The 26,021-nt window shown below is 43.5% G+C and overlaps 2 protein-coding genes across 11 annotated transcripts in view; one reads left to right on the forward strand and one right to left on the reverse strand.

The window, feature by feature from the left end:
• Nucleotides 1–376, reverse strand: part of CAGE1 (cancer antigen 1) — a 41,291-nt gene extending 40,915 nt beyond the window's left edge. For all 9 annotated transcript variants that reach the window (XR_012500932.1, XR_012500933.1, XM_074348064.1 and 6 more), the window contains exon 1: nt 1–376. Coding sequence is in view for 7 of the 9 variants with exons in the window: in XM_074348064.1 (XP_074204165.1) it covers nt 1–13 (13 nt within the window). In the remaining 2 variants the exon portion in view is untranslated.
• On the forward strand, nt 376–25,768 carry RIOK1 (RIO kinase 1). 2 transcript variants are annotated; one of them, XM_010945744.2, is made up of 17 exons: nt 376–828; nt 3,562–3,763; nt 5,629–5,719; nt 6,844–6,913; nt 8,070–8,112; nt 10,694–10,786; nt 11,552–11,664; nt 11,779–11,859; nt 12,947–13,033; nt 13,436–13,573; nt 14,136–14,239; nt 14,452–14,558; nt 15,002–15,067; nt 16,308–16,427; nt 17,405–17,458; nt 18,717–18,869; nt 19,707–25,768. In XM_010945744.2, the coding sequence occupies exons 1-17, from the start codon at nt 758–760 to the stop codon at nt 19,815–19,817; spliced, it is 1,704 nt and encodes a 567-aa protein (XP_010944046.2). In that variant the 5' UTR covers nt 376–757; the 3' UTR covers nt 19,818–25,768. The 2 variants fall into 2 exon arrangements, with proteins under 2 accessions (XP_010944046.2, XP_045365571.2); XM_045509615.2 differs by lacking the exon at nt 17,405–17,458.
• Nucleotides 25,769–26,021: the final 253 nt, after the last annotated feature.

The raw sequence follows: 26,021 nt of genomic DNA on the forward strand, positions 1-26,021 counted from the left end.
TTCCAGGGTCCATAGTTTCTCGGATCCACAATAAGGGATTTCGGGCTTCCTCCCTGCGCACCGGCTTCCGCGGGAGGGAGAACGCTTTTCAACCTTATCCAGGGATGGCTTCTAACAACTCGAACTCGGGAGGCGGACGCGCTGGAACGTCCCTGTGTGACGTCCGCCCGGCCGCGCCGGCCAATCCCGGCGGGGAGCCGCGCCCGCCAGGCTCCACGCCCTGGGGACCCTCCGACGGCCCCGCGGCCGCGGCCTCGGGGACCTCGCAGTCTCTGATCGCAGAGCCGGGAGATTATACGGGTGTGAGCCTCAGGTGCAGCAGCCGTGGGCTAGCCTACGCGTCCTTCCACGGGAGGAAACAAACCGGGACGCAGGGACTAAAGAGACCGGGAGGAAGAGCCTCAGCAGGAACACCCTCAGCAAGAACAGCCTCAGCAAGAACGCCTCACCGATCAATGGGTCGCGCACAGCGAGGCGCGAACTTCCGGCGCTCTCCCCTGCGCGGGGCGGGGCTTCCGGTGAGAGCGCCGCTTCCGATCAGGGCGAGGCTTCCGGTCAGGGAGGGCCCGGGTGACGGGGTTGGAGATCCCTCGCTGCACGTGGCTCGCGCTCTGGGCGCAAGGACTTCTGAGCGTTTTGCGAGCGGGCATCCGCGGAGAAGCCGTTGGATCGGCGGGTGGAACCGTCTCTGTGCCGTTCCTGCCCCAGCGCAGGGCGAGCGGCCCCCGGTGGCGCTGAGGCTCTGCGCGCCTGCGTCATGGACTACCGGCGGCTGCTGATGAGTCGGGTGGTCCCGGGGCAGTTTGACGACGCCGACTCCTCCGACAGGTAGGCGGCCGTGAGTACACCGACGCTTTTGGGGTTGTGCTCTCAGCTCCGCCGCCGCGCCTTGGGAGATGACACTTGTTTATGATTTGGGGGGGAGACTGGTAATTCATCACTCGGGGGCTCTCTTCACATTCTATTGCTGCTTTTTTCATCCCAGCCGGGCCTTTCCCTCCAGTTGACCGCAGAGTCAGTGAAAGCCGCTTGTCACCGGTTGCTTAGCATCACTGAGAGGCAAAATTGGAGAGAGCGATTGGGAAACAGGTTTTTGAGCTTTAGCATTCATTTAGCGTTCAAGAAATATCTGAGCACCTACTGTGCGCCTGTTTCTGTCCTCGGCGCTGGAGATAGAGATGAACAAGGCAAACTGAGCCCCTGCTGCCGTTTTTACCTTCTACTTGGGAGGGAGGGCAGACATTTAAGTACATAGAGATATTTTAAAAAAAGAAACAGATGATTTATATACTATGCAGACAGGGTAAAAATCATTTGATAGACGTAAGTAGTGACTTAATGGTCAGGGAAGGAGCCAACTTCAGGAAGAGCAGAGGGAACAACAGTTCAGGAGAGGGAACAGCAAGTGCAAAGTCCCTGCAGTGAGATCCCTCTTGGCTGTAACATGAAGATCTACAGGCCATTGTGCCCAGATCACCTTGGAGGCAGTTGAGAAGAAGGGTTAGTAAGAGCGTGTTGAGCCTTACAAGTGATGGTAACGAATTGAGACATTATTCTAGGTCTTCCAGAAACCCATTGTGGGGGTTTTTAACAGGGCAGTGACATCATCTGATGTATGATTTAAAGGAATCATTCTGCTATGGAGGGGGTGGTTTTGGTGGGTGCAGTTCAAAAGTATTAAGGTAATTCAGTTCAAAGATGATGGGAGATAAGATCGTAGGGATGCTTTGTAGGTAGCAGTGTCAGGGATTAGCAGTAGATTAGATGTGGGGTGGGAGGCAAAAGGAATTACGGGTCACTCCTACTTGAAAGCAAAATGAAACAGTTTATTTTAGAATTCCAAGAAAATGTTTTTTACTTTATGTTTACGGTAAGGTTTCATTACATTAAATTTTATTAATCAGTTGGGGTTTTTTCCAATAAACATAGGTTGATCGCTTGCTATGTGTCAGATATAGTGTTAGTTGGGCGCAATACATTGGTAGATACTACCCAGAATGACACAGAACTTGCACTCTCGCAGGGAAAACATTTAAAATAATTAGAAAAATTATTTGTATTAAATTTGGCTACATAGTACAAAGGAGAAATGGGTGAAGAATAAGGAATACTTCCCTGAGCAAGTGATCGTAAGTTAGTACTGGACAGATACGTAGGATTTAGCCAGAGAAATGAGTAGGGCGTTGTGGATCTGTGTTTTCAGGTGAGCATACAGAAGGCTCTAAGGGACCAAGTTAAATGGGAAGAAGAAACACAGCCAGTGTGGCTGGTGAATAGTTAACGGTAATGAGTATGCACTGGATATTTTGAGGATCAACCAGTGGATTTTGCCCACTTCGGGGACTTTGGGGACATTTTTGTTTGCCACAACTGAGGGTGGTGGTGCCTTAGTGACATCTGGTAGGCAGGGGCCAGAGGTGCTTCTGAACATCCTACAAGGCACAAGGCAACCTCCCACAACAAGGACTTGTCCGGCCGTGGTCGCCCTGGTGCAAGTGAAGGTGTGACCTGCCACCTAGGTTATTGGCAATTAAAGGATCAATTTATGGATTGTGTTTATGAAATCCTAGTAAACAGCAGAGGTTTAATGATATTTATAGAGATTTGGAACCCTCTAAGCCATGGCTAATTAATAGGTCAGGATTGATAATCAGCATTTACTTAAACTCCTGTCTGGCTGTTTTTAAACTGGCAGTACACATCATTGTGTGTTTTATGTGGTTTCTGTACTTGTTTTCTCTCTACCTGAGAGGTCAAAACTGGCAGAACTACCTCTGTTGAATCTGACCTGCAGGCGTGTCTGTTTGTTACGCACAGTGTTTTGTTAAAGTTGAATATACCAGTAAAGTGAGACATTCTACACAAAAATCCAGAGTCTGGCTTCTCTTGAAAAATGAAGATGCAGTAACACTGGTCTGAATTCTCATGTGGTAGAAAAAGACCCTGTTGTGCTCCCTTTTCTGGGCCAGTTCTCTGGGTTTGACAGCCCCCACTTCTCCTGTTTAATTATATCCAGCTGCCTTCTCTCATTTGTGGTGCTTCCCACCTACCATCCTTCCTTTCGTGAACACGGTGAGGGGAAGAGTTCTGTGTAACATGAGTCTTGATACAGCTCCTTTTATTGCAAAGTGATACTGAGCTTGAGTTTAAGGCTCGAAATACGGCTTTAGACTTATTCCCACGTTTTGTCAGAAAGCTTTTTTTCCTCCTGCCTCTCTTAAAGCAGCTCTGTGAATGGTTTTCCTGGAGGTCAGGTCTGGTGTCCTGATCAGAGTCAGTTCATTGAGCAGAGGAGACAACAATATAAATTCTAACTTTATTAAGACAAGTGGATTTAACAGTCTGATGTACTTCTTGTTTAGTGGACCTGGAGAACAAGCAAAACAACTGGAACAGAACTCTGAAAAACAGGAGAGCTTGGTACTCAGTTTGAGTTTATTGGGAGATGTCATAATGGAAACTTTCAGATTTATTGGTGTAGATTTAGTCTCTTGTATCATAAATAAATGCATATCTGAGTCCAATTTTTGTGTAAACATGCTGAAACACTGTTCTTTCTAGTGAAAACGTTGACTTGAAGACAACCAAAAAGGAAGATGATGTTCTGTTTGAAGACCTTCAAAACAATGTGAATGAGCATTTGATTGAAGGTGAGATAAAAGAGGAGGAGGAGGAGGAGGAGGATTATGACGCCGACGATGATTGGGACTGGGATGTTGGAGCTGGAAGACTCACCAGGTGTTATGGAGCAGGGAATCCGCAGGTATTTTATAAATGATTTTATACGTTTTTGTGTTACTCATTTATGTCTTCTTTTTTAAAAGGACTTTTTTGTGGTTCTGGAATTGAGTAACTGGAAGATTTTCAGCAGGTTATATTGTCCTGTAGCCCCAGCCTTTGTGGGTTTTTTTTTTTAATTATTATGTTTTCTTTATTTGTTTTTCCTTCAAAATAAGTTTTGTTTTGTTTTTTTCAAACATTTTACTGTGGTAGCCCCAGCCTTAGTTGATTTTCATTCTTCCTCCTTCCCATATTTCTGATTATGATGTAGATGCTTTCCATGATCTATAAATTTAAAAAGTCATTTAAATTGTCGTAAGATAATGAGCCTAAAAATCTGCCTGTGAAAAGACAAATAGGCAGTTGACTATAAATGGTTAAGAAACAGAAAAAGTTCTGTTTAATTAGTAATTAAAGAAAAGCAGATTAAATATGTAGAGATGCCTTTTTTTCAGCTATGAACTGACAAAAACACAACATGTAATTGATGGTCAAGTTAATAAATAGGTACAATTATTTGGAGGATACACTGGTACATGATAAAAGCTGTAAAACCATATAAAATAAGTGCTTTGACTCAGCAGTTCTAAGTGTGTCCCAAGACTGAGTTACAAGAATTATGGATTCCCCGTGTTGTTTCTAGCAGAGGGATGCTGGAAACCGCCTTGATTGAGTTTACACACAGTGGGCTATTATGTAGCCATAAAACAGGTTGCAGTGGAGGGCTTAACGTGGAGAAATGTCTGTGATCTGCCGTCTTCCACTAAGTGCAGGCGCAAGTTACCAAGCCACGCAGAGCCTGCTTCCCAGACTGGAAGTATTAAGTGTGAGGAGCCAAGGGATTCACGTGATGCATCTTCCTGAACGTAAAGACAGGGAGGGGGGAAAAACCAACAATATTTCTTTGACTGCTTTGCAAATTCAGACAACTACATCATGGACTAGAATCAATAACGTATGTAAGTCCAATTTCCTATTCTTGAAATAACTGAAGAAATTTCGCACTTACCTGTGGCCGTGTTTTGGTAACCCTGCCACTGATTCATTGGTGAGACTTTGAGCAACACAGACTGGAATTTCTTCTAATAAAGCTGGGGCAAAAAAGGTATATGTCCTTACATGTTAACTGTTCATCTTTGGGTGCTGGGCTTCTAGGTAATTAAATTTTTACCTGTGGTTTCTACTGTGAACATGTATTATTTTAATTTAAAATGTATTTTAAGTTATATTTCATAGAAGAAAATTGTAAGATCTCTGCAAACAAGGGACAACTGGGCCCTCAAGTCCATGCGTAGATAACAGGCTTGAGTCGGCCGTTGTCACAGGCCCTTTTGGCCTCTCTCCTTCTGTCTGTAGGTCCTGGATACCATCTCCCCTCTCTTTTTTTGCCGTCGTTTCAGTTTGTGCATTGCACCGTCTAAGGGCTGAGCCTTGTACTTACCTTTCCCGCTCTTTGGGCTAGGCCCAAAGTGAAATCCTTAGAACCAGTTTACTGTTGGTCGTAGGTCTTTATTATATACTTTGGCAGTAAATGAACATTCTCAAATTTTAAATCTATAAACCAGTCAAATTAGGAAAATGTATTTAATTTTAATTTGTTATTTACAATAATGAGGAATACCTTGTAGAGGGGTTAAAAGCAAAAACAAAAATGCAGACTCTTAGTCAGTAACTTTGTCCTTTAAAAACATTTCTTGGGCAAACTTGATTGATTCTTACCGTCCCTTAGGTTACTTCCGTAAGTATTGACACTTTAATAATGAACTATGAACTAAGGAAAGAAACATGGTGAACCTTAGGCTTGTAATTGTAACTAGAGCCTTAGTCTCTGGAACTCATTTCTTCCAGGCAAATCGACAGACTTCCAACTGCAATTCAGCCAAAATGTCTACTCCAGCAGACAAGGTCTTACGGAAATTTGAGAATAAAATTAATCTAGGTGAGTTTATAAGATACATTTCCTTGCTGGGTTATGATGAAATTCTTCAAAACCCACAAAGTGTTAGAAAATTTTATTGGATCAAGCAATGAACACACTCAGTGTTACTAAATAATAATGTTTAGAGAAAATTAAAACTTAGTAATTTAAAAACATGGCTTCGAAGAAAGACTTTAGCCTACACCCTTTTAGCTCTCTTTTCTCTCCTGTTGTGGAAATATGAAATTACTGACACCTGTTGTTTATATTTGCTGTTTCCTGTTTTGTATCAGACTTTTGTAGTAGGATTATTTCATAGTAGAGTATTGAAAATACTAGAATATTGAATAGGACTACATTTTGTTTTACTAGAAATTGTGTGTTGCATTAATTGTTTAGTGAGCTGTTGAATGCAAGGAATCCGAATGTGAATGTGAACGCCACTTGAAAATGCAGGGCCCTCTTTCTCTCGTGGACACTGTTAATAAAGCTCACGCAGCGTCTCATATCCTGTCACTGCCTGTCCCGGACCTGTAATTTGAAATGAAACTGAAGTTTTTAGAATTAAACTTGTAATTCAGGAAAAAAAAAAAAAAAACGCTTGTAGTTCAGGCAGTTATATTATCTATATTGGTTGTACAAAGTATTAACAATTGTCTGAAATTCAGCATATGCAGGTAAAGTATTTTCAAAGGATTTCTGGATTTAGGTTTGTGTGGCTCAGAAATGACAGCTGTAACCTACTGTGTAGCACAGGGAACTTTATTCAGTTTCTTGTAATAAGCTGTAATGGAAAAGAATCTCAAAATATATGTCTGTATTATGTATGTATATCTGTAACTGAATCACTTTGCTGTACATCTGAAACTAACATTGTAAATCAGCTACACTTCAATAAAAAATATAATTAAAAAGAAAAAAAAGAAATGACAGCTGTAGTGATGAAAGTGACAACACTTGTAATTAAGGAAGCTCAACTTAGCACTTGCCCTTAAAACATAAAACTTTTTTTATTACTAAAATATATACTATGTTTAATAAAGTGTTTAGAAAATAGAGAAGGAAAAGAGAAATACCATATTCAGTAACTGTTGTCTTTTTGTCTTACATGTTGTTTACGTTGTGGACTTTTTTGTATTTTTTAGATAAACTAAATGTTACTGATTCTGTCATAAACAAAGTCACCGAAAAGTCTAGACAAAAGGAAGCAGATATGTAAGTAATATTTCAATAATATAAAAATAAATAAGATAAAACATGGCTGGTAGGAACTAATTCTAGACAAATTAAGTATCATCTTAGTCATAATTCTTTTGCAGACAATATTCCTCTGTATACCTAAACCAATTCCTTTTTTTTTTTTTAACTTTAAATGAGGGTATCCGATACCTTTGTAGGTTGAAAATATTAAATGAGTTTTCTTAAGAAATCTGTGCTAAAACTATAATCTTGTGAAATTCACAAATGTGTTCTCAGTGTTCATAGATTTCAGTTTATAATGTTAGAGTGTAAAAATGTTCCAGTTCTAGAGTTTATTAAGAATTGTTCCCTTCCATGAAGTATTTTTAAAAATTCAAGGGCAGATTTAAAAGTAAACAGTGATGTAACTGAGAAAGTTTCCATTTACACTTCTGTTCTCAAGATCTGGCTAACCTATTGCTAATAGCTCTAAGGCATTAACAATATATCACAGAAAATGACACTGGGGTCATAGAGCTAGCAGGGTTAGAACTGAACTTAAAAACCGGTTTTCTTCTGATTTATTGCCGTGCCCAGGAGATACCAGCTTTTTGAGCAACGCCGTCTGTTATTTCGTTGAAGCGTCTGTCTGAATTTGTCTGTGTTCATGTCTGGGTCAGTTTAGATAATTGTGCTAACTGAATCAGTGTGTGAGCGGAAGTGATCAGAGTCTGGGTGTAATGCAGAACGCAGTAACTGTCTTGAAATGATAAAATCTTGTGTCTCTGTAGGAAAGGACTCCGAGGAGCAACCTTTATAAATGACTTTACTTCTGTGCTCATAGAATCATTAAAGGTCAAAGGACAGTATCAGCAGACTTGGAGTTTTCTTTTTCCCAGCACGGTTCACTTTACCCCACTGCTCCATTTATTTAATGCCTCAGAAATACGGAGGGAATTTTGTTTTTTCCCTACTGCAGATAAGCTCTTTTTGCCCTAGGAAACAGACTTACTCATTAAGGGGAAGTAAAGGAAGTTTCGTGGAGTGATGAAACTACAGTGAGGTCATGAAATGTGTTATTAGAGAAACTACCTGCTTAGGAATTTCGTGGAATGATATGTACATTTAGAAACGTTTTATTTTGGCTTCTTTGAATTTTGAATGTCACCTGTACTTTTTTGGTTCTGCTTAGGTATCGTATCAAAGATAAGGCGGACAGAGCAACTGTGGAGCAGGTACGCTTAACTGTGTGGCAGGCTCTTGTTTTAAAGTAGCATTTCTACTCTGAGTTGTAATTTGCTTTCATCCTTCTTGCTTAATGCTGATGTCACCTAGAATGAGTCCTCTGTAAAATTGCTCCTTCTTATAGTTTTGAGTTTAGAGATCTACGTTTTGCTTTATTTTTAATAGGGCTATTAATAGGTAAATTAGAATCATGCCCCGCCTCCTGCTGTGTCCCTGTGAAACCACCATGCAATGCTTTCATCTTCTAGGGGGAAGCAGAATTGACTATAAGACCAGGAATCTTTTCTTTTGTCTTAATCAAGGTCTGCGGGAACTTTGTGAGCTTTCCCAGGAGGTGAGTCAGGTTTCTGCCACAAAGTGCGTGTGTGTGTGTGAGAGTGACAGACAGACAGACAGAGAATGCCTTCAGATTTTCAGTTAGAATCCCTTTTTTGGTTTAGAAGTTACTCTTTTTTTTTTTTTTTTTTGAGAGCCGGTGTGATTATGTTTATTTATTTTTTAATAGCAGTCCTGGGGATTGAACCCAGTACCCTATGCATGCTAAGCATGCACTCTACCACTGAGCTATACCCTCCCTGCTGAAGTTATGCTTATCTTATTCTTCATTCCAATACGGGGAAAATCAGTCCCTGACTTTCTCACGTGTAGAAGGTTGTGATTGGATATTAGGACTGGCCCAGATTTTTGATGTGAAGAAAGTGATAAAATGAGTCAGAACTTTGCTACCGCTGCCCACCACCCTTCCCCACCCATACACACACGCACAAACACGTAACCTCTTTGCCCTGTAGACCTTTGTTTAAGACACATGCGCCCCTTCCATCCACCTCAGTCCCAGGGAGTAACACCCAACCTGAGCTCCAGCCACCTTGTGCCAACGAAGAATGCCACCTTCACTCAGGCAGGAACAGGTCTGGGGTCTGCATTGTCAGTGTCCTCTAATTTATTTATTTGTGTGATGTCTTTTGTGATTGAAAACAAAGCACAGTCCAGCTCAGAGAGATGAGGCAGCTTTCATTTTCAAAGACCCTGAAATCTCTCAGGCAGGAAATCCTTTCTCTTTCTCTTTTGAATTTAATTTTGGGTGAGAATATATATCTTGAGTCTTACACATACATATTTTAAAAAGACGGTTTAAGTTGTTTTGCTTATCCCATCTCCCCTATTTTGCTTTTAAGCCATTTTGGAATGTTACTTCTTCCTTCACCCCTAAGCCGGCTGCCTGCGGTTTTGCAGACGCTCGGGTCTCTATGCAGAGTCCCGCTCAGCCGGCGGTACTAGCCCCCTGTCTACCTGGGCGGTAGAGGAGGAGTTGGCGATTACTGCGTCTTTACTCACTTTCCTTTCATCCTTCTCTAGTTGCAGTGGTTGTAGTTTGCTTTTATTTGTTTGCTTGGGAGAATTAGAAAAGAACAGCTTTATTACCTTGCCAGGCAAAGGGAGTCACAGCAAGCTAATGCCTTAAAGACTGTGAGGCCCTGTAGTTTGCTTTTGGTCTTACAGTCTTCCAAGGTGGTTTTGTTTCCATTAACCTTTGGTTTCTGGTGTCACCACTGCCACCTCCTTGAAGGAGAGGCCCTAAGGTCTGATTAGTTCTGGCCTCTTTCCCCGGTCTCACTGCCTGGAGCTGGGGGTGCTCCCGCACCTTGGGGAGCCCCTCGCCCGGGCCCTGGGTACTGCGTGTGAATGCTTGGCCTTGTCGGTTTCAGGCGTGAACAGGAGCAGGCCTTCAATTCATGACCTTCTGTTTGTTAGAGGATCTGAGGGTCCTTTTTACTCAAGATCGACTACTCTGACTTTGAAGGAGATCCTTTCCCTGACTTACTCATCTCCAGCAGGCGTCTGTGAACTCTTTCTCTAAAAGGCAATGTAATAAATACTTTAGCTGTTGTGGGTCACAATTCTTTTTTTTTCCCCCCAATAATTTGAAATGTAAAAACCATCTTTAGCTTGCAGGAGTGCCTGTGGCTGATTTGACTCACTAACTACAGGATGCTGGCCCCTCCTTTAAAGCTGTGTATCCGAAGCTGTGGCCACTGTGCACGTGAAATGCAGCCAGTCTCACTTGCGAGGTGCTAGAAATTATCCACACCAGATTTTGAAGATTTCGTGTGAAAAACAGAATGTTAAATCTCTCCCTGATAACTTTTCATATTGATTCCACGTTGAAATGATAGTGTTTTAGATTTATTAGAATAAATTAAGATAAATTTCACCTGTTTCTTTTTACTTCCTTTAATGATGACTGGAAAATATAAAATTTCCTCTCATTTGCGTTGCATTTCTATTGGGTAATGTTGGTCTAGAGTCAATTTCTGCTTCCCTTGGATTTGGCAGCCTTTGGTTTCCACGACTGAGTGAACTTGCTGCTTTCTCGTCTCTTTGGGTCTTTTGGTCTTCACCTCACGTTTACTCACTAAAATTCACCCACATTTATTTGCTAGAAATGGGAATGAATAAAAACACCTGTAGTTGACCAGGACCACACAGAACAGTTTCTTGTCAAATGCTCCAGTAAGAAACATTTGGTATTCCCTTTCCGGACTTTCTGTGTTTTGCACTTCCTTGTAGGTGCTGGATCCCAGGACGCGGATGATCCTGTTCAAGATGTTGACGAGAGGCGTCATATCAGAGATCAACGGCTGCATCAGCACAGGGAAAGAAGTGAGCTTACTCTTTGGATGCCTGAGTGTGTTCATGTTAGTTTTCTTATTTCAGGTACCGACTGAAGCTAAGGCACTTAGTAAATAAATTGTGCCTTTGAAAAGAAAAGAGGAAAAAAAACCCATATACAAGTCAGGGTACTTAAATCAGTGTTTCTTAGAAACGACTTTATTAACACACATGGCCGGGTTGGAAGTTGTGCACATAACTGTGCCGCCCCACTGCTGTTACTGCCCTGGGTCGCTGAGTCCAGCCAGCCGTGCCCAGCAGTAAGCTGCGGTGCTCACATGGTTACTGATGGGGCAGGGGGTTATGGGCCGATTTGCATTAGCCAGCAAATGTCTTTCTCATTTTTCCTTTGTATATGGCTACAGAGAAGACAGGCCTGCTGTTTTTCAATGAATTAGCAAGTCATTCTGTGAGAAGCATTCTCAGTAAAATGCAGTGTGTAAGTCAGGAGATGTAAGAATGTCTTCAAATATTTCCCACATGCTTGAGTTGCAGGAATGTTTGAAACCACATCTCACATGTATTTAACTTGAATTTTACTGTGTGTGTAAATTGGAAGTATATTTACTGTATTTTGGTGTGATGTTTTGTATTTTAACTCGTGTATTCAGAGGATGAGGGTGTTCCTGATGCATATTATTTCAGTTCACTTGATTTTTTTTTTTAACTTTTGAAGATAGAATCAAATAGATTGAAAAGTAAAATACTGTTTGTGGTTAATACAACTTAATTTTCTTTGTTTTCGACTTAAAATAGGCCAATGTGTACCATGCTAGCACACCAGATGGAGAGAGCAGAGCAATCAAAATTTATAAAACTTCCATCTTGGTGTTCAAAGACCGGGACAAGTATGTGAGCGGGGAATTCAGGTGAGCTCAGATTTCCACCCCGCCCCCCCCCAAGTTGGCTTAATTTCTATATCTTAAAAAATAAAAACTAGAATAATGGAATGATGGAAATAACAAACACTTTTCTGGTTCAAGATTTCGTCATGGCTACTGTAAAGGCAACCCCAGGAAGATGGTGAAAACGTGGGCAGAAAAAGAAATGAGGAACTTAATCAGGTGACTGAGTGTGTGTGTGTGTGTGTCTCTCTGTCTGTCTGTCTGTCTGTGCTCTGCCTGCACATCGGCCTCAGCGCTTTCCTCCCACCACAGCCCAGGGTGGTCCTGTCCAAAGATAGGGACCAGGGACCAGGCAGGGCTGTTCAGTCCCTGATCTGCTGAGGGAAGCAGAAGCAGCACATTTTTGGGGAACAGGAACTACCTCTTCTTCTCTGTTCTGTGAACCCATCGCGGAAACATTTTGCCACCATTCCCATTTGCTCTGAGAAGCTGGGTCATGTGAAGCGCCCTGGGGGCCAGGTGAAAAGATCTAGAATTGAGGGTGATAAGGAGTAGAGAGGTGACACCATCAGGCAGTGGGACTGATGAGTCTTTTTTTAATAGGTTTTGGAGTTTTTAGACAATTTTGTTAGGTCCTAACCTCACTATCATAGTTTTCTTCTCTTTAGTCCAATTTTGGACACATTTATATGTTCTCTGTTTGCATTGGCACCTTTGTATCAAGTAAAGGCACCTGAGATTAGGTTTCCTCATTTGAAGTTTTGAATTTGAAGGTTCTTTTTTTCTTTCTTTCAAATACCTTTTAACTTTTGATGCGCTGTACACAGGTGACACACGTTGGCTATTTTAGTATAATTAAGCAAAGTACTTGTTTTGAGCGTCCTTCTGAAGTGTTCTCGTGCCCTGTTAGCTGTTGGCTGTGAATCCACTTTCTGTTAATCACTGCTCACACTGACCAGCTCAGAGGAGAACCGCAGACACATCTGCCATGTTTCATCAGCCCTGAGGGGCCCTTTTCCCGCAGTTTAATGTCTCTGGGCTTGAGTTGGGTGTCAGAGCCCATGGGAGGTCGTGTCTGAGCTGCCAGTGCTGTGTCATTCTTGGTGGCGCATAATGGGGACACTTCAAATCACTGGTGTCTTAGAGTGGATGGGGTAAGCGAGTCCAGGTTAGAGGCCCCAGAGCTGTTCTCTACGAGCAGTGTTAGTCTCGGGTACTGTAGCTGCTGTGGTTTGTTTTAGGTTAGTTGTGTTAGATGGCTTGCTTCAGCTTTTCACGTGTCCTTTTATCTGTTTTTATGTCACAGGCTAAACACCGCAGAGATCCCGTGCCCAGAGCCTATCCTGCTGAGAAGTCATGTTCTCGTCATGGGGTTCATTGGTAAAGATGACATGTGAGTATGTGGAACACCTAATAGTTACACGCTCAGAATTGTATTTTAAGTGCTTTGAATTTTCCAATACATGAGGATTTCCCATTTAAAGAGCTTTCATCTTGGAATATTTTTTATGAATCTTCCCCACTGTGTTAGTGCATAGAGTTATTCACGTATTCTACCTTTTTAAGACTCAAAATGCATTGGAGTAACGAAGCTTACCTTGTTTTGGAGGAATGTTTTATACAGTAAGCTGGGAAAGCACCTGCTTATGGACAGTTTTGAGAATAGTATCTCCGTAGGGAACCAAACTGTTGATGAGCTGTGGAAGAGAAGTGTGGCTGTCAGTGGGGTGTCGAGCAGGAGAACTTGTTCTGGGGCAGTTTATTATCTTAGCTGTTTGTTTTATTTTTGTTCAAGGCCAGCGCCACTCTTGAAAAACGTGCAGTTATCAGAATCCAAGGCCCGGGAGCTGTACGTGCAGGTCATTGAGTGCATGCGGAGGATGTATCAGGATGCCCGGCTAGTGCACGCGGACCTCAGTGAATTTAACATGCTGTGAGTGTGCTGTCCCGCACGTCATTTCGCGTCCTTGAGAAGAATCCAAGACGCCATGCTCAATTCTCTAGTTTTATAGTTGGCGTCCACAGTGTCACGGTGGAAGATGCGTTCTTTGCCTTTGGTGACCTTAGTCACAGAAGTGACCACTCTAATCATTAACAGAGTTAAAGGACTTTGGAAATGTTCTCAGTCTTCATCTTTTGTTAGTCCAAGTGGCTCTTTTCCCTAGGGAACTCATTCATTTTATTAGTTATTTGTTTCCCTTGCTCTTAAAATAGAATTTTTTAGGGCTTTTTTTTTTTTTTTGGTTGGGGGAGGTAATTAGGTTTGTTTATTTATTTATTTTAATGGAGGTACTGGGGATTGAGCCCAGGACCTCATACATTCTAAGCATGCATTCTACTGCTGAGCTATACCCTCCCCCCAAAATAGAATTTTTAAAACACGAAATATAGGCAAGCAGTGGTCTCCCCATGCCCTGCATGCCTGGCCCTCGCAGCAGCATAGTGGAAACGTGCACCTCGCTGCTGCTTCACGGCCCCCATGCACCTGCCCACAGGTACCAGGGTGGAGGCGTGTACATCATCGACGTTTCTCAGTCCGTGGAGCACGACCACCCACATGCCTTGGAGTTCTTGAGGAAGGACTGTGCCAATGTCAATGGTGAGTGGACACTCGGACTTCCTCCAGCTTGCGTGCCTGTTTGTTATGAACTCAGTTAAGCTGTTGATAGAAGGTCTTGGCACTAAATGGTCTGATGCAGTGATACCCCCGTTTGCTGGGCAATGGTGCGTTTTGCCTCTTTGTTTCCCTCTAAAGGGTTTGGAACAACCACCTTTGCCCTCGCGAGGCCGTCACTGTTTTCCTTCTGACAGATTTCTTCCTGAAGCACGGTGTTGCTGTGATGACTGTGCGCGAGCTCTTTGAATTTGTCACAGATCCATCAATTACGCACGAGAACCTGGACGCCTACCTCTCCAAGGTGAGGCGGGGCGAGGAGGGCGAGGAACAGAAAACACAGTAATCAAAGTTACGTGGCGCTTCTGAGGGACTCGTGGCTCAGCGTAACTTGTGTTCATTGTGACAGCTTCCAGACACCTTTTCCTTCTGATTTCACAGATGGGGAGTCAAACTGTAACAAAAAGCCAAAAGGAAAGCCAGGTTTCTTGACTTTAATCATCAAGCAAGAGACACAGACTATCAAATTTGTGAATGTTTAGTAGGAAACCTGTTAGCTTTTGGTCATTAATTCCTTTCCCTTATTTCTCAGAGGCCTTTCTGAATCATAGAATTTTAAAAATTGTGGTAAAATACACGAAGCATAAAATTTACCTTTTTAACCATTTTCAAGGGTACAGTTCCATGGCATTAAGAACATTGTTGTGCAATAATGTAAAGGAAAGTGGTCTTTGTTTTCTTTCAAAGGCCATGGAAATAGCATCTCAAAGGACCAGGGAAGAAAGGTCCAGCCAAGACCACGTGGATGAAGAGGTGAGATTCATGGTCTGTTAACAGCCTTAGGAAACACTTGTGTCTTGGGGCCTTTTTTTTTTAATACTGCAGGGCATGAGCTTGATTTTCACAGAAAAGTTTTTTAAATGATGGTGATATTCCCTTGAGACGTAACAAAGCACACAATTCAGCTGAGCCAAGTTGTAGAATTTATGTCCCGCTACCTCCTTCCGCTCGGTGACCCGTTAGGCCGTTGTCCTGTGTGGAGAGCATGTTTACAGAGCCTGTTGGAGGATATGGTTCAAGAAGGAAAAGCCTGTTTCAGTTTGCTGGTGTGAGCTTTTAAATGAGCTGATTATTGGTTCCAGTGCCGTTGTAGATTTTAAGTGTTTATATTCGCTAAAAAGGAAGTTTGTTTTCCTTTTTTAAATCTTTGGAGTCAGTATGTTTTTTGTGAAGGTGATTCATAGTAGGCTTTTAAAATTTTTTTAAACATATTTTTAGTGAAGTCTAGTCAGTTTACAATGTGTCAATTTCTGGTGTACAGTGTAATACTTCAGTCATATAGGAACACACATATGTTCGTTTTCATGTTCTTTTTCACCATTGTAAGTTACTACAAGGTATTAAATATGGTTCCCTGTGCTGTACAGTATTAACTTGATGTTCATCGAATTTTGTGAGAATCCTCCTGTATTTCGAAACGAGGCACACTCTGGCAGAGTTCAGTAGGTGTTCTGTGCGATTCCGTGCGTTTGTAGATGTAATTCTTGGTGTATTTGTGGGAGAGGGTGAGCTGGGAGTCTCTCTACTCTGCCATCTTGACTCAACCTCTGGCTTTTTTTTTTTTTTTTGTATTTTTAAATTCTCACAGCTGTTGGTGTGATGGTACTATAAGGAACTCTACACTTACCGGCAGTTCTGAGCCTTTTTTCTCCGTAGCACAGGGCAGACCAGGCAAGAACACGTCCCTGGGTTAGGCACGGCCAGGTGGTGCTTGCTGAGGGCAGCTGCTGTCTCCCGCTCAGGACGGCTTTTTGGGATGCTGACCGGGGAGAGAGTGTTACTGTAAGGGTAACCGTAGGTCGTGTCGGGTTTTACCATTAGGGACAAATGACTCGGGCACACACGCAGCACTCACAGCACCAAGGTGTGCAGACGGCCTAGCTGTGAGCCTGCGTGGTGGAGGGTGGCGATAAATTCCTCTGTGACTTGACAGGGGAGGAAGCCGAGTGCATGTGAATAAGTCTCCTCTTGACTCTTCCTCTGTGTCCATTAGGTGTTCAAGCGAGCTTATATCCCCAGAACCTTGAACGAAGTGAAAAATTACGAGAGGGATATGGACATAATGATGAAACTGAAGGAAGAGGACATGGCCACGAACGCCCAGCAAGACAACGTGAGTAGCTTGGCTTGTCCTCAGCCGGCGAGTGTACCAAGGAGCTCCCATCCCCAGCCTGCGGTCTTACACGTTGGCCCCTAACCTGTGAGATGGCTGATTCCCTTTGCGTTAGCACCTGCTCTATGCACATTGGTTGTAAAGGGAATCCGTTGGTATTTATGAAAGGAAATGACACACTTGAATGAGTCCAACAAACTATAGTTGCAGAAAAAGGAAGATTTATATAGAAGTCTAGGCTATAAATGGTTATTATACCAAATCTATTAACATCTATCTGTCAGGGTCTAGAAAATTCTATTCTGCTAAAGGGCCAGATAGTAAATATTTTAGGTTTTTGCAGGCAAAGAAGCAAAATTGGAGCTATTACGTAGGAGAAAAAGTTTTCCCCAAATTTTTGATGAAATTAAAAACTTTAATAATAACTGAATACAGCTTTTTGTGATACAGGTCTACTAACGAGAGAAGAATGGAGTTGTTTGGGGGAGGAGAAAACACTTCATTTAGTTGAGATTCAAAGTTAGAGTTTTCTTCTTTTTTGCAGGGCGGGGGGGGGGTAATTTAGCTTTTGTTTATTGATCTATTTACTTGCTTATTTATTTTAGTGGAGGTCCTGGGGATTGAAGCCAGGATCTTGTGCATGCTAAGCATGCGCTCTATCACTGAGCTATACCCTCCCCTTACAAACTTAAGAGTTTTCTACCATCAAATTGATTGCAACTGTTTATCCGTAAAGACCATTGGGCGGCAGGTCAGGTTTGGCCCGTGGACCGCAGTTTGCTGGCACCTAGTGTGCTTGGTGGGTGAGACTCAGCCCGTGCTATGAACTTCCTGTGTTCCTGGGAGATAAATCTCAGGCACCTTTTGATAATCACACCAGGTATCATTTAGCCCACAGTTCGTCCTTAATACCGCAGTGGATTTCAGTGTTTAGTTTTATGTTGATTCTTGTTTTTTTTTTCCTTTTTGGTTACAAGATTCTATACCAGACTGTCACGGGATTAAAGAAAGATTTGTCAGGAGTTCAGAAGGTATGGAGACAATGTGTTGCAGTTCATTTACGTAAAGCTCTTTTAAAGGGTGTAAAGTTTAATGTAGAGTGTTATTAGGATTAAATTAACAGTGGTACAGTATTCGTGGTATAAATACTTTCAAAGTCCAAGGGCATTTTCAGAAATGACCTTTCCATGTTCGTCCTTTTTAACCAGGAGACTGAAATATGGAAATGCAACGTTTATTTTTCACTCTGCCTCTGAATCGTTCTGTTGTTGCAGCTGAGGCATTGATCCTTTTTGTCTGTGTCCTCACCTTCGTTTGTGAAGTTAGTAACCATGACCACGTGCTTCTTGATGCTTTTACAACCGGCTTAAACCAGCAGTGGGGTCTGCTCTCATCCCAGTGTGCAGGCTGAGGGGCAGCCTCCCGAGTTGCGGAGTCTCATGGTGGAGATTTCCTGGAGTGCTTTTTTTCTTACAACCACCTTGTTTTGCTTGACGTTTTAGAGCAACAGGGCTTGATTCTAATTTAAGCATTAACAAAGGTGGCTCCTTATTTCTTAGTTCTTTTAATGTCTTAATCAAAGGCTTGGATATGAAGGATCACAGTTTACGTTTTGAAAATTGACTGTGTCTTTTTTATGGGAAGAAGTGGATTAGGAGAATTCTAGGACTTCATGGATTTCTGGGTATGGCAGGGGAGTTGTGCTCTGAATTCCAGAGCAGGAGGATTCTGTTGCAGCTGGCTAGAAAACCTTTTTGTACAGTTGCCTTTTAAAGGTTCATTTCTTTCTTAGAAAACCTCATGTTTAAAAAAAAAATGCTTCTTGCTGCTTTAAAAAGTGGTAAACCTCAGGAAAAATGAATATTTCTCTTCTTTAAATATTGTCTTCCCTCTTGATTGGATGAACAAGTGTTACTTGAAATTTGATTCATAGGAAAGCAGCTGTGAAGTTATCTGAGTAGCTTCATTTTTCACTTCTAGCTGTATTTCACGTCTTTCCAGATCCCAGCTCAGTCCTCCAGATTTACTGAAGGAGGCAGAATGGGCCTGTTGTTGGAGGTCACCCAGGAAAGCCCCAGTTCCTGCACTGGGGTCTGTCCTTGAGCCGTCCTGGGATGGTACCCCAAGCTTCCTCCCTGACACTGATCGCACTGTTTTGATGTTCCAGTGCGGGGTGTTGTTTTTCACCGTCTGTCTGCAAGGCTGCAGTTGGAATTCTGGCATTAACACAGTTAATAACAGTAGATGACTGATGGGTCTAGAATAACACGGATCTGTGATATTTTGAAGGTCCCTGCACTCCTGGAAAATCAAGCTCAGGTAAAGACTTGTTCTGATTCAGAAGATGCTGGAAGCTCTGAGTGTCCTGACACAGACTCTGAAGAGCAGGGAGACCATGCCTGCTCCAAGAAGCCCACCGCTGGCCTGGAAGTTGATAAAAAGGTTAGCCGAGAACTCAGGTTCCCTGCCCTTCAACAGCGTGGCGGCACCACCTCTCTCGTTGCTCCTTGCTCAAGTATCTAGATTGTGGTGGGTGCTGAACATGCTGATCAGTAAGTCCCCCCAGGTCAGGTTTCAGTTCCTAAGTGGTGATGTTGTCTAGAGATTGGGCTTCTGCTGGGAGCTCCTTGGGCACTAGAGAGAGGATGCACCAAATGCAGTCCGTTGATTAAGTGACTGCCGTTCACTTGGCGTACCAGCGATGCTGGAGCTGCTCCATGGTGAAATACTGAAGAGCCATGTCAGGGGGATGTGTGGCCCAGCTCCTGTTTCCAGAATCTGAGGCTGTTTCTTCCCCTCCTAGCCGTGGACATCAGAGACACTGCCAATTAAATGACACACAACTGCTGTGTAATGTATTCTTTCTTTTTAGCTTAATTCTTTCAACCTTAAAAAGTGTGGGTTCTGAGACTTCTGAGAGACCTCCCCAACTCCCTAGTGTGCTTTCTCTTTGTCTCCTGGAAATAAATATTTTGCTGTCTTTCCAACCTTTATTTCTGTTAGAATATGAAACATTCAAGGACAAGTAGTTGAAAACCTTTAATAACAGTTTCCTCATGTGTATTTCTGTTGGGCTGTCTTCAGATTTCTGTTAAGAAATTTTAAAGACGATTTTCACCCCAAATTCCACCACCAAAACCATAATCATTCTCAATTTTTCCATGTGACACTCAATTTTATCTTTTTTACATATATTTTAAAATTCATTTCTAATAATATGAATACTCTGAATGAATGAATTTTGCAGGTTTTTAAAAATTTTTTGTTTTTGTTTTATAGGAAAGAAAAAAAATGGTCAAGGAAGCCCAGAGAGAGAAAAGAAAAAACAAAATTCCTAAACATGTGAAAAAAAGAAAGGAGAAGACAGCCAAAATGAAAAAGGGCAAATAGAACCAGAACTATATTCTGTGCAGTAATTTTCCACCAGTCACTTTTCCCGCCTGCACGAAGCTGCGTCTGGAGGATGGGTTATTGATTTTAACTGGCCAGTTTTTCCGGCAGTGTCTGTGAAGACTGATTCAAGTATTTTCATGTAATTATGTAAAAATCCCTAAGCTCTTCTGTCTAGATCCAGTCCCTGGCTCTGTATGGTACTGACCAAGGATTTATTTAAGCTACTATTTTAACGAAGAACTTTATACAGTTTTATTTTTGTATTTTTTTTTTTCTGCTGCAGTATGGTTTTTGAAGCACCATTAACTATTTAAATGTATTGAGCATCCGTAGCTTTGATACAAGTGTTAAGGGCACTTTGGACAAACTGTTTTTGCTTTGTGCAGGCCGAAGCCCCGTCTGAAACCACTCGTGAGGCTGTGGTTTCTGCAAAAGGGTGTTTCACTTATAAGAGAATTCAGCTGGCTGTTGATACAACCAGTCCTTGCAGCTTTGTTCTGTGTGCATTGATGATCGTTTGTAAAGCACTTACAACTTCATCTTTAATATTCTTTTTTGAGCTAGGACCTCCTGGTTTGTAAGCAATTTCACAACTATTTGGCCTGTTCATTCATTCATCAAACGCTTGAGTATTTTAGGTGCTGAGGGTATAGCAGTAAACAAGACAGGCAAAAGTTGCTACGTTCAGGTAGTTTACATTTTAATAGAAAGAAAAGACATTAAACAGAATAAGCAAGGAGCAATGTAAAGGCAGATGATAAATTCTGGAGCGAGAAATAATGCAGAGAAGAGAGATTGCCCGGGGAGGTGGGAGTGTGCAGCCTTAAAACAGGCCACATTGAGAGGCCGTATGTGGGTAAATACTTGAAGGATGTGTCACGTGCATATCAGGAGAGAACAGCCTTCCAGGCAAAGGGAACAGCAAGTGCAAAGCCCCTGAGGCTGAAGTGTGCCTGCAGTGTCCCAGAAACAAGAGCCTAGAGCACCATGGCCAAGGGAGAAAGCAGCCGATGAGATCAGGTGGTGGTAGGTGCTTGGAAGGTTTTGAGCAGAGGAATGATATGATCTGACTTCTGTTTTGAAAGGACCGTGGTCACACTGACGTCCATGGATAATGGAGTAGGAAGCAGGGATCAGGGCCCAGTTGGGGTTTTATTGCGGTAACCCCCTTGAGGGATGCGGGTGGCTTCGTCTAGGATGGTAGCAGTAGACATGGGGAACAGGTGGAACTGGGTGTGCCGAGGACACTGGAGGAGTGTTGAGAATGCAGGGTGGCTTCAGGCTCTCTGACCCCAGCCGCTGGTAGAGGCTGTTGCTGCTGCCTCTTACTGGGTAGAGGGAGGAATGCGGGTGGGGCAGGTTTGGGGGCAGGAGGTTGAGACAAAAGCTGATGTTGCAATAAAGTGCAGATTGAAAGAAATGGTCAATTTAGCTTAAAAAAGACTTCTTTAACCATATACTTTATATTAGAAATGCCAGTTTCAGCACTTGAATCAGAAGCGATTTCTATAAGTAAACGTAGTTTTCTTTAAACTGGAGCTTACACCTGCTTGTTTGAGAATTGGTGGGTTATTGAAGGAGGGGTGGTCAGCTGAGGTTTTAAGATTTTAAGTCAGATTTATCATGTTCATAATGTCCTCTCTTCCTGACTTTAAAAAATTTCAAAATACGAAATATAGTTTCAGTGAAACACACAATGGCAACCTCTCTAAAATAGTCTGCAATTAACACAGCCAGAGAGAAAGCAAACACAGACGGATGGGTCCAGGACACCTTCGGGGGTTTCATCTTGCAGACCCTCTGGTTCTTGCATTTGTCGGGGCTTCCTTTCTGACCAGGTGTGTTTGAATCACTGGTCAGGCTCAGCGCCGTCGTCGGTGACTCTACTGCAGTTGTAGGTTCGGGATCAGTTTCACTCAGCAGAAAGGAGTCTGGGCAGGGCCGGAGGGACATCTCATTCTCATGAGGAAGTGGCTCGTGAAACGCTGAGATTTGGGACTGCAGGGGGAGTGTGATTTGAGGAGTGCTCTGCTGACAGCTTGGCTGATGTGGCCATTTCCCCACTTGGGTTCTGGGCCGTCATCCCCATCTGGGTAAGAACCACCGGCAGGATTCTTGCCAGACTTCTCCGAAACTGTTTCCCTTGTTTCTTTCTCACCAAGAGGCCTGGAGAAGGAGCCTGTTCTTAGTCAGACTTACAGGGCAACTTGCTGGCTTCGACTGCAGTAGAATTTAGAATTGTTCGTGCCTCCAGGTTGTTGATTGTTCAGTTGACTTTTCATTTGGAGAGGTGAGCTTTGGGTCTCTTGTCCCGAGATGTCTTTGGGACATCATTTTGCTGGTTGTCAGTGTATCTGATTTTCTGTCATATTTTGTTAATTTTCCAGTCCCTTCAGATAATGCAGGGGTTTCTAAAAGTTGATTGTGAGAAATCTGGGTAATTTCTTTGAAGCAGGAAGTCACGGCGATTTTGTTTGCTGCTCTGGTTCTTATTTTTCCTTGGATGAAGCAGTTTAGGAAACAGAACTTTCTGTTCTGGCCCAGAAGCTGGTCTTAGAGTGAAGAGAAGGAACCGTGCAGCTGCTTGTCTGGGTCTGGTCAAACATACATCCATGTTCGGGGCTGGCATCAAGTTTTCTTCAGCTTTCTCTGTTAACTGGATGAAGGTGGACTTGAGAGGTGGCAGAACTCTGTCATTTGACACCAAGACTTGTTTGAGAAGATCTCTCCTTTTCAGGAGTTTCTGTTGAATTCGGTGCAAGCGGCTCACTGTTTCTTGGTTATGGGTCTGTCCTGTTTTGTGGCCATGATTTCATTAACCTTTCGGCTCAGCAAATGAAGCATTGAAAAAGTTCTGCTGGAGGCTGGTAAAAATTCAGTTTAAGGGCATCTCAAGTGTCATGGTCTCTGAATGATGACATTTCTAAAAATCCTTCTCATTTTCAAGAGCTTGCGGGTTTTCTGATTATTAGTTTTTTCTGCACATAGTAAGTAATGATCACAAACACTCAGAGCTTTGCTCTGGCTTCTGGGGTTTACTTTTTGATGGTGAAAGTTGCATGAATCAGCGGCCGAAGGGAGTTCTAGTCCTCAGAGCACTCTTCCTGCGAAGGTTTCCCGTGCCCACGTAAAACGGGTGAGATTTTCAACCATCGGTGACCACAGAGCAAGAGATCCCACATCCTGTGTCACGAATGGAGATAAGGTTGTCGCCTCCCGTTCGTTTTGGTTGGCGTCTTTAGCTTCCGCATCCTTTGGGTTTGTGTCGCCCTGGACATAAGGGCTTTTATAAATGTTCCGGGGGAGATTGCAATGTCGGGTCTCAAATCCTCGAAGCTAGTTTCTAAAGGAAAAGATGCCTTTCCTGCTTCTGTGTTCTCCAGAGACCTCAGTACCCGGTGAGCGTGTCGTGGGAACCTCTGAATCTGGAGAATCCAGGCTTGCAGCATGGAAGTTTTGGCTTTGGTTTTCAGCTTTCCTTCATTTTCTGTGTCACTCCACATCCTGCTTTGATGGCTGCCAGTCCCTGGTTGTGAGGAGGTGGCCCTCATACTGTTGAGAGCAGCCGCACACCCACACAACCTTTTTCCTCTAATTTTTTCCCCAGAACGGTAAAGGCGCCACCCAAGTGGGAGCACAGCTGTTTCTCCATGTCTGAGAGGTTTCCACGTCTCTCGGCAATGCCTCTTCATGGCTCTAAGGCCGAGCAGCTTTATCATCTTTGGGTGAAATTTTAGCCTTTGCAAAGTTTCTGTAGAGCTGTCATGAGTCCTAAATTTGTTAGTGAAAAAGTGATAGGTCCTTGGGGCCAACGAATTGTTACAGTTAGAATGCTTGAGCATGCAAGCCAGAGTTCAGATGGGGTGGGCGTCAGAGGATGGCGTGACGGGGTGATGGGGCAGGACTTTGGAAGCTGTGCTTGTGCAGAGTTGCCCTTGTTGGTAGCATAGAAGGTGCAGCCGTGGGCAGGGGTGTTGCAGGGGGCGCGGACGGAAGCCGGGAAGGCTGGCAGGTCCAGGAACTGAGGCCAGGGTTTTGGAAGGACCATTCGTGTTAGGACAGGCCCAGTTTTCGAGTGTTGGTGAGAGACATGCTTCAGTCTTCAGTGGGCTGGGGGAGAGGAAGGGATGCCTGCAACACGGAGGGCAGTGAGTGGTGTCTGATGACGGGGGTGCCCTCGGCAGAGCCGGAGTTTAATGGGGAAAGGGTAAGGAAGGCCTCGGAGTGGAAGTCAAGGAGATGAGGCTTTGGCTGGTGTCTGACCAGGTGTGGTTCCAGATGGCACCAGGGGAGTGTCTGAGGAGTGAGGCGGAAGGTGTCTGTTTGACCCCAGGTGCGGGCCTCATTGTGGGGTCTTGGAAGCTGACCTCAGTAAGCAGGCGAGTGCCTGGAGGACCACGGGGATGAGAGTGGTGCCTGCTGTGGGGCTAGTGTGAAGGACGCTGTGGAGAGCCGGGGAGCTTGGTCGATGGGGCCTATCAGGCATGGTAGCTGAGCTGAAGCCAATGCTGTCACTACAAGGGGGACAGCCAAACGCTTGGGTGTCCCTGTGTGATGTAAAAAAAAAAAACAGAACCACCTATAAAGTCTCTTGTCTCCCCCCAAAAACATTGAACCTCAACCTCTGAAGCCTCTGGACGTAATCACAGTTCGCAGGAAACCCACAGCTCGTGGGAGCGCGGTAAGTGGTGCTGGCAGGCCAGTCAGCTGCATTCAGAATAAAGGAGACAAAAGAGGAGGGCGAGGTATTAGGGAAAGAGGTCCCAGGGCAGAGACGCCAGTGCCGCGGACTTCGCCGGGGCCCTGATAGGTCAAACCTGTTGTGAAAAGATGGGCTTTTGGGAGGGTCTCTTTTTAGACAAACAGGGAGAACTAAAAATGGAATAGGTATTGGATGACACTCAGGACTTGTTGATCCTGCTGGACATGGCAGTGGTATTGTTCCATTCTGACCTGTTCCCTCAGAGCCGGGGCTGGGTCCTGCTGGGTGAGATGAATGGGTGCGAGGGTTTGTGTCAAAATTCTCCGTCCTTAAGTGGTCCCTAAAGGACAGTGGTAGACGAAGCAAGGACAGCAGGAGGTTAGTAGCTGTTAAAGCTGAGCCCTGGGGGTGGGGGGGTTTACACTGCTCTCGCTCTCTAACTGTTTCTGTAAGAAAAGGGCTTTTTTTTTTTTTTAAATGAGTCAAAGTGTATTAAGTACTTAAACAGGGCTTGTCACATAGTAGTACTGTACTGCACAAGCATCCGTATTTTAATTTTACTTGTTATTTTTTAAGTCACTTTTTTGGCCCAGGTGTCAAGGTTTAATCACAGGGGCAGAGCTGCAGTGGCTTCTGGAACTGGCCTTGCTCGACATCACTTGAAATGCCTTTCAGTTCTGAAATTCAGATTCTATTAGTGGGCACAGAACTTGGGTATTGAACAAATGCTGGCAGAATTTTTAGTTCTGCCAGACCCGACCCTCATGTGACTCTGCGTCACATTTTGATAATTCTCACAATAATTCAAACCCTCCACCAGCAAAGAGATTACAACTCGTTGACGGCTCAGATGATGGTTAGCATTTTTTAGCAATAAAGGAGTTTTTAAATTAAGGCACGTACTTTTTTTAGACATGACGCTATTGCACACGTAACAGATGACTGTATAGTGTGGACATAACTTTGATACACACTAGAAACCAGAAAATTCACGTGACTTGCTTCATTGTGATCCTTGCTTTATCGTGGTGGTCTGGAACCGAGCGCACAGCATTTCTGAGGTCTGCCTGTTATGTATTTAGTTTTCTTACATCTATACTGTGTCTGCCTTCACCTCCCAGTCTCTGACTAGAATGTAAGCTCCACAGGGGCAGGGATTTTTTATCTTTGTTCAGTTTTGTGTCCCAGCACCTAGAATAGTGTCTTAAATATCATGAATGCTCAATAAATATTTAAGTGAATAATATGTTGTGTTTCTTAAAGATAAGGCTATTATGTCAATTGGATGCACCCCCCGTGATGGTAAAAATGAAGACTAGAGGTTGATGTGGATTCATTTGTGCCCTCTGACCCTCTCTTGTGCAGTGACTGACCTGGCTGAGTCTGGAGACTACAGCACCGTCCCCACCGTGGTCTTCTGTCCTCAGACCCTTGGCATCAGCACAGCTCTCAAGCCAATGGAACAGATGGATTTTAAACTGGATTGTTGTTTTGACTTG

This window comes from Camelus bactrianus, chromosome 20, assembly GCF_048773025.1.
Source record: "Camelus bactrianus isolate YW-2024 breed Bactrian camel chromosome 20, ASM4877302v1, whole genome shotgun sequence".
NCBI lineage: Eukaryota > Metazoa > Chordata > Mammalia > Artiodactyla > Camelidae > Camelus > Camelus bactrianus.